The sequence below is a fragment of the Pelmatolapia mariae genome, linkage group LG12 (assembly GCF_036321145.2).
Source record: "Pelmatolapia mariae isolate MD_Pm_ZW linkage group LG12, Pm_UMD_F_2, whole genome shotgun sequence".
NCBI lineage: Eukaryota > Metazoa > Chordata > Actinopteri > Cichliformes > Cichlidae > Pelmatolapia > Pelmatolapia mariae.
In genome coordinates, this window is record NC_086237.1 from 732,146 (window position 1) to 740,615 (window position 8,470).

At 39.2% G+C, this 8,470-nt stretch overlaps 1 protein-coding gene across 1 annotated transcript; it reads right to left on the minus strand.

Moving 5' to 3' along the window:
* Positions 1 to 25: 25 nt before the first annotated feature.
* LOC134638643 (palmitoyltransferase ZDHHC12-B) lies at positions 26 to 6,185 on the minus strand. The gene is made up of 5 exons (XM_063489414.1): positions 5,767 to 6,185; positions 4,626 to 4,759; positions 4,028 to 4,117; positions 2,155 to 2,321; positions 26 to 349 (listed from the first exon to the last, which is right to left on the minus strand). Exons 1-5 carry the CDS (start codon positions 5,861 to 5,863, stop codon positions 34 to 36), a joined length of 804 nt encoding a protein of 267 aa, XP_063345484.1. The 5' UTR covers positions 5,864 to 6,185; the 3' UTR covers positions 26 to 33.
* Positions 6,186 to 8,470: the final 2,285 nt, after the last annotated feature.

Here is an 8,470-nt window from a genome sequence, read left to right on the forward strand (position 1 = left end):
GTCAGAGATTAATTGACTCCAGCCTCTGTGGGATCAGACTGGATTCAGCTTATTTCTGTGGTAAACCTTCTCCCACATCACCGTCCTGCAGATGCAGAAGAAATCCCACAGGTTGCAGAGGACGCCACGGTCGAACGGATTCTCCTCGTCCTTGCAGGTCTTCAGGTATGAGATCCTGTGGCGGGACATGAACTCCCAGGTGGTGCAATTGATAGAAATCAGGTACAAGTGGGAGCCTAGCAGCAGCACCACAACCACGGAGAAAATCCCGACAATGCACAACGCTGCCAGCAGAAAGCCATTCACCCTGAACCACTGCTCCCACGTAAGAGCAGGAGAAATGCCTGACCTGAAACACAAGGAAATTACACAACAGGTATAAATCACCACTTAGATCTGTTTGGCTATAACAGAAGTTCATCATTAGAAAAAAATCTGGGTCAATTCAGCTTGATTAATTCACTGGTTTGTCCCATAAAAAGTTGTTTATAAGAAAACTAAACATAATTTAGCAAGATTAAAATCATCATCAGTTTGGTTGTTCACAGAATTTGCTGATAAGCAAACAACTGAACATCATAAGCCTGTTCTCACCCTCAATACTGACTAGTAGGTATAGAGTGCATGCTTCTTTTTTAATCTTATATACAAAGAAAGCAGCAGACAATGATGAAATGCAAAAAACTGCAGTTCCTCTAAAGTCCACTTGAGGCTTGCTTCAGTTTAAACAAACTGCTTGCCTTCTATGGATAGTCTGCAACCATAGTGCTTCGGGATGCCACATTTTGAAACTGAAATCAAGGTTGAAGAAGTTATCAGCTTCTTGACGGTTGCAAAACACAGCCACATATGCATCTGTTAATAACAAAATACTAGAAGCGCAACCACCAAAACTGAAGCACAAACTTTTAGTCAAATCCATTAAAATGCTCGAAAAAGGCATCAAAAGCATAAAAACGCTCAAACTGTTCAGTTCAGAGGCCCAATGGAGAACTAGCTGCTACAGCGGCCTGTGTCAGCACACCTGGATTAACTGCAGTATCCATAAGGATGAGTTCAATAAAAATCCCATTTACTCATTACTATATTGGACGAACCTCGATTTTTAGTGTTGCCACAGAGACCGGCACACCCAAAACAGCAACGCAGTGGTAACAGAAAAAAAACAAACAAACAATGACTCTTTAAAAATTACAGCGTTGGTCACGTGACAGTGGTTATGTCCAGCGCTTATATACAGTCTATGATTTATCTTCGATGAGAAGCCTGCTGCCTGACAGGACAAAAACACTAATGGTTTCTTTTTTGGTTGATGGCGACATCGCTGTAGGCCAGAGGGAATACATGCATGTCTCAATGTTTAAACATCTGCTATAAAACTAAGCGGGATGTAGTACGTTACATTACCTTGAGAGTCATTTAAAATATTACATTTTTCACAGGGCAACACGAAATATCGGTTATGTATTTTTGAAAGTGAATGAATTAACAAAATCTGAAACAAAACATGCTACATCATCTTTGTTGTCTCCTGACTAAAGGCACATTTCAGATTTTATTTAGATGTATAAAAATGGGTGTTTAACAACCACGCTGCCAGCTGTTTGGCTGCCTGTACTCAGAAGCTTGCAAAGTGTAAACTGACATGTTTTTTTTTTAATTCATTCTTCTGTGTCCAGGGCAACACTGGTTTCAATAAATGTCATGAAATATTGTTGAAAAGTTTGCCCACATTACCCCGAGTGTTTTCTTTTATGCTTTACTCAGTTGATAATCTCTGATTATTACTCAGTAAAGTTTAATTACCACAGAGCTTACTTCTGCCTCTGTGTGTGTGCACATAAACCTCTGCTCCACAGCGGTGCCTTTAACTGGAAACCTTAAAATGAGGACGACTTGAACTTTATAAGTGTGCTTAAGCAACCTGTCACAGATCATCCTTACACAATTTAACCACTCAGTTCAGTGATGTTCTCCAAAAGTCATAAGTTACCCAATTCCGTCTAAAGATAAAGCAGCAGAGCAGAGTACACTCAGCACAAGATAAGTTTTCACTGAGTCACTGCTGGAAGGCAAACTGAGGCCACAAATATTCCAAGATAAGGACATTTATCTTAGAGGCTGGAGACGGGCGAAGGCATTTAGCAGACGTACAGAGCGACGTGAAGGCCCGACAGCAGGGTGAGCAGCTGCACCAGCAGGTAGATGATGAACCAGCGGTGGTTCCTCTCTCCCACGCAGTTCTCAATCCACGGGCAGTGGTGGTCGAAGCGATGGACGCAGCGTTTACACATGTGACAGTGCTTCGCTCTCATTGGCTGCTGCTTGACACACATGGAGAGAAAATAAAATAAAGGTGCTGTTACTAGGAAAAGTTGATCGCTCTCCAGATTTTTTAGATGGTTTCTTTTGTGTAATGCGACCAAAAGAGAAAGTTAAATCCTTCTACAGCTGCACTGATTAGTTGATTAAAAGAAAATCAATCTGCAGCTGTTTCTGCAATTAAATCAGTGCTGCAAACAGACAATGCCTCAGGGCCATAAGAACATTTGTTGGGCTGTAAAAGTCCCTGATAAGGAAATAGGGGTAAGATACATGGGTGTGGCTGAGATCAACACAGAGGGAAAGAATGCAGATAAAGGTGACATACACAGGAATGCAGGTGTCCCACTGAAAATTTTTCTGCCACTGAAAAAATACAGTACAAAAAGTTTTGACTGAGCTTTGTCTGGCAAAACTTTTTTTTCTCTTTCATGGTGGAAACAAGCTTCCATACTTGAATGAACCAATGCACTGGGTGAATTTGGTTAATGCTGGCCTACAACTGAGTCTTTGCAAACTCTGACAGTGTCTGTGAGCCAGGTTGCAGGGCTTATTTAATTATAGAAGAAAAAATTAAATGAGACTTAATGTAGCAAATTTAAAAAACACAGTTTGGTTGTTAACCAAAGAAAATGACTGGACATCATAAATCTTTAAACAATGACAAAGGTGAGTCTGTGGCTCTTCTTAGCTTGAATATTGACTGGCAGGCACAAAGTCTGAACTTCAAAGCAGAACATGTTTACAGCCTGGTGAAAAAAACTGTTTTAACCTTTTTAGATAATGGTTTTTTTTTTCATTTTTTTATATAACTTAAACTCAGAGGTGTGGACACTTTGATTAACAGGTGTTCCAACAAATAAAAGCTGGACAAAGCTGTGGTGACATTACCCATTCGATTTCACATTTTAAGACCTCGGCGTGTTTCTGCCACCGTCTGAAGCCAGGAGTGACCATACTTGGGCAGATTTCTGGTGCACAAAGGCGTGTTAAAAGCAGAGCCAAATTCCAACAGATACTTCTTTTTATTTACTTTTCGCTTTCCAGTAAGCTCAGCTACCATGTAGCTTTCATCGTCCCGTCAAATACTTTCACACAGTCCAACCAACAGTCAGCCTGAGGTCCTGTCCACACACACAGGTCATGTAAGTGGTGGTATTAGGCTGCTGAAAACTGAGCTTTTCATTAGCTTTTTGTCTCAGGGAAAATTAAGATTTTGTTTTGCAGTGTCACCTTTTTTGTGAGACTGTTGTCTTATTGTTTGCTAGTGATACACCTAGGCTTCTGATTGGTCAACGTTCCTGTATGGTTAGAGTTACATTACCACCTGTTGCTGTGGCACTTTTGACAGCTCATGGCCTCGGTTTTGTTTTTGAGGGTTTTCTTGTGACTTGTGATGCAAAACAGTGTTGCTGTTGACGGGGTCTTATAAACAAAAAAGAAAAATTTCAGTTTTTAAGAAATCCTCATGTGCATGTGGATGTAGCCTCAAATTCACACTATATTGAAAGCCAAGTTTCTTTCAGGAGGAGGATGTTTGTGTCTTTGGCGCCATTTTAGTATCAGCTGCTTCTCCTGACACATGATGCAGAAAGAGACCATTTAAACCCAACACACAGAATTTGATGTGTTGGAAATGCGGTCATGTCAAACTTGGTGAGCACTGGAATTTGGCAGCTGGCAGCAGCTGGCAGCAGCTGGTTACCTGCAGCAGGCAGTATCCACAGCGCCTCAAACGAGGGGTCGATGACTGAGGGATCATCGCCTCCATTTCTTCATTCGGACTCTGAGCGCCCTGTGTAACACAAACAGACGTCGGTCACAAGTGTTCACACACACACAGAAACACTGCGACCTTTCAGCATTAATCACAGGTTAGTACAGGTTTTAGTCCATTTGCTGATAAGAAAACATCACATCACTGCTGACCTCTCCGCAGCAGAGGAAATGTTTCGCTTTTAACCTGGAGGCAGTCAGTGGTCACCACTAACCAACCTTTCACAAAGTGTTTTAATCCTTAACGATGGTAAATTAACTGCTTCTTATATAGTGCTTTTCAACTCTATTTGAGCATTCAAAGAGCTTTATACAACATGTCTCATTCATCCATTCTATCTAATGTTCTCACTCTGATAAACGCATCAGAAGAAACTCAGGGTCCAGTATCTTGTCCAAGGATACTTTGGCATGCAGACTGGAGCAGCCAGGGATTGAACCTTCTGAGCTGTCTGCTGAGCCACAGCCAGCCCTCAAATTAGGATCTACTTTAACTTTGTAATCCAAGTCTTTTTAATTAAACTCACCTTGACAGTGTCATTGAGCACAAAGCCGGGGTCCATCAGGGAAACGGCAAAGTACAACAGCACTGACAGAACGACCAGCAAGAAGAAGAGAGCCGGCAGCAGCAGCTCTCCCTGCTCCTCACATCTCCGCAAGCCTACACACACACACACACACACACACACACACACACGTAAGAGCTAACAAAAAGTAAGATATTCTCCAAGATTTATGTAGAAATGTGACAGCTAAATAATCTTGCCCTCCTGTGTAGAGGGAGGGCAACCCTAACAGCGGAAAGGACTTGGGGTCATAGCATACATCCACTGTTTTCCGAGTATCAGCTGTTGCCTTCAGAGGGGAGGTATTCTTTGACTTGTTGCAGAACAAACTGATTTAAATTCTCACTTGTTCCTACCACTATTAATTTTTTTTTTTTTTTAATTTATAGTGTTTTTTCTATTATGTGATTTGTTGGGGTTTCAGGGTGTATGTGTTATCTATGCTGCTGACTACAAAGCACATTACCCCTCAGGGATAATACACTTTATTTTAATCTTGATATTGAAAATGTACAAGGGACAAAAAAACAAAACAAACAAAAAAATCTTCATATTCGTTGAGACTGTAAAGTCACAAGTTGTTAAAACAAATGGGAAATTACTTTTTTCTTCATTTTAACTCTACTTGTATATAACTTAAAAAAACATCTTATTATATGGGTTCATATGAGTACATTAAGGCCACTGTACATCAGATATTGGATTTTTTTTATTTAAAATTTTATTATTTAAATATATATGACAAATTATTCAGTCTGGAAAGGCATTGCATTAAAATATTTAATCTAAAAATATTTAATTACGATATGACCATTTTTAACCCAGAAGATGTTTGTCCTAGTATATTTTTGTTATTTAAAAATATATATTTATTGGAGGTTTATATATCTGTTTTTATTTAGGCTCATTTCTTGTGTTTTTAAATAAAAATATTCTAATTTGTGGAGTAACTTGTAACAGCAACTGACAGATACATGTCAGGTGGTAACAACTACATAATTTCCCTCATAAATGTAGGTAATATAAATAAGCCCAACTACCATTCAGCTCCATCCTGTTCCTAACCGCTAACAACTAGCTGGTCGCAGTCTGAGTGACTTACTAGTGTTGTGCAGGAACAGAATGACGGTTATGATCCAGGTGAGCAGGGTGTGAGCGACCCGGACCAGAAAGCCGCTCCGAAACACGTTCTGCACCATATTAATAACAGCACCTGTCACCTGTCACCGCTGCTAACGAGCCAGCTAAGAAGGTTAGCATTACCAAAATAAACACATATATATTAAATAAAGACCGAGAAGCTTTTAAATATACTACAAAGCAAATGTAGAAATGTAGAAAATAATCTGGAGTCGATTACAAGCGTAAATACGCATTCAATCAAAAATAAAACAACCGACTTCTGTTTTTATGTTGTTCATTCTGTCTACTTCCTTGTTTCCCTACGGCAGCCTGTATAGGTCAAACCGTTCGAACTGACCATGCGCAAAAGAAGGTTTTCGCAATAGTAAAATACGTCGGCTAATGTTACATAAAGGCACCGTTTATTTTAAAAAGATTAATTTCGAGTTTAAAAATCGTTTTTTCCCATCAATAAAAATTTTTAGAAAACAGTGACATCACTTTTTTCTCCTTTTTTTGTGTGTGTGAAAAAGGTTGACACGAGCATCTGTTTCATTAACTCAGGTAGTTTAGCGGGTAATGGCTAATCCATTCTGTAATTAAGTGAGCGCAGAGAGTTTAGCCTGCTCTTTATCTTTGGCTGCCACCGAGAAGCTTCTAGAAACTGTCTGAAGCTTCTGGGAAGCAGCTGATTATCGGAAACTGCACAGGAAGTGTCAAGAAGCGTTACTGTCACAGGGTTAATATGTTAATGTGCCACTCACTTACTTACAAATATGTAAGACTTAGTGGGAGGTTAAATCAACATCATTTTTTATAAATTTTAGTTTTTTTTTATTTTTATTATACAGCACTTATTGAAGATGTTGTTGTAAAACAATCTGAGATATAATCAAAATGTTATGTAAGCCACAAATCATCTTGCTGAGAGCACCATTAAATGATCAAGTCAACAAATTTATATTAATATTAATAATATAATTATTGTTGGGGTTTTTTTGTTTGGTGTTTTTTTTCCAGTGGTGGTACTTAAAAATACAAATGCGACAAGGTTAAAGAAAAATGTCCTATGTTAAGTAATCAAAACCGAAAGTATTCACTATGACAAAATGTCTCTTTTCAAGATTTTAACTTAAGATTTGCAGCTTCCAAGTGTTTTTGTTTGCAAACAATAATAATTTGTCACATGCAAGATAAGAAAATAAAATACAGTCTTTTAATTTTGTTCCAGTGTGCACAGGGTGCCAATCCTTTTCTTTTTTCCTTCTTTTTTTTTTTTGAAACATATGATAGGACAGAGAACAGGACAAACCCTGATACAGACCAGAACACTTACAAGATAACATAAATACTGGTATAAACATTCAAATGAGTGTAGTCCATGCAGGTGTGTGTATTACTCTGTTCAGTGTGAAAGTCTTTTCATTTCTTCATGTTTTGCTTCCAAGGAGCCAGACTTTCTTTTATTTTTTCAAGTGCCCTTGAGCAATAGTTTTCCAAGCTTTTTGAATGCCCTGCTTTTTCTCTCATTTACAGTCCAGTACTCGTAACTGACCATATTCAGGGAAATCATGAATATTGACCTATGAATCATTCGTGCACAAGAAAAGCACCTAACTTAAATCAGTGTTGTGTCCACACATGACACACAACTAAAGAATCTTTATTCACTTTGTTACTAGCAGCCTCCCACAAAACACATAATTTGTTCCCATTTCTTTAGTTGACTCTATTAAAAATACCAAACCTAATACAGCAACAGACATGACATAATGATTTTGCACCAATAAGATGATTCCTAAAGAGAATCACCTGAAAATTTGGCACCTCTCAGTATGGTGTGGAGCATGTCCTTAAAAAACTGGGGAAACTCAACAAATGAAGAAAAAGGAAAAAGTGACCAGCCTAAATATCTCTACAGCAGATGAACAATATCTAAAAACAGTCCAGCACAGACCTGACACAGGATCTGGTCCTTCATTTAATCCATTTACTGAAGCTTCATCCAAAACAGCCTCAGTGAAGGGTGACAAGAAGCCACACTTTAAGAAGGTAAACAGGGAGGAAAGGCTGAGAAAAAGTGGACTGAAACTCAATGGGAACAGGTTTTATGAAGCGATGAATCCAAATCAGCATGTAAGTGTCTAAAGCCTCTGTCACGGTTCTGAGCTTCATTTGAAACTGTGAAGTTGGAGATGTGAAACTGGGTGGGAAAAGCATCAGATTTTCACCATGACAATGATCCCCAAAACACTGTCAGTGCAGTAAAAGCATGCCTGGATAGAAACACACCATTTAAAATATAAAGAAATTAGAAGTGGCTCAAGACTTTTGCACAGCACTGCACATAATTACATTATACTTTCTCAGGAACTTGCGACAGGCCCAGTTACCACAAAAACTGCTAATTAACTTCTACCGCTCCACCATCGAGAGCCTTCTGACCTACTGCTGTACTGTGGAGGACAAGAGAAAACTGTAGCGGGCGGTGAGGGCGGCAGAGTGGGCAATTGACACTTCACTAATCCCCCTCAGAGACATTTATACTAGCAGACTTCAGCAGAAAGCCAGTATCATCAGCAAAGACCCCTCACACCCTGGACACTCACTTTCCCCCCCTTCCTTCTGGTAAACGCTACAGGTCCATCAGGTCAAAGACAAAAGGACTCAATAAAAGTTTCTAC

Excerpts from the sequence above, each read along its gene's own strand:
- LOC134638643 (XM_063489414.1), bottom strand. The coding sequence starts at position 5,863 with ATGGTGCAGAACGTGTTTCGGAGCGGCTTTCTGGTCCGGGTCGCTCAC. Across the intron at positions 4,760-5,766 it reads TCTGTTCCTGCACAACACTA|GCTTGCGGAGATGTGAGGAG; the intron begins GTAAGTCACTCA and ends GTGTGTGTGTAG. Across the intron at positions 2,322-4,027 it reads GTGGATACTGCCTGCTGCAG|CAGCCAATGAGAGCGAAGCA; the intron begins GTAACCAGCTGC and ends TGTGTCAAGCAG.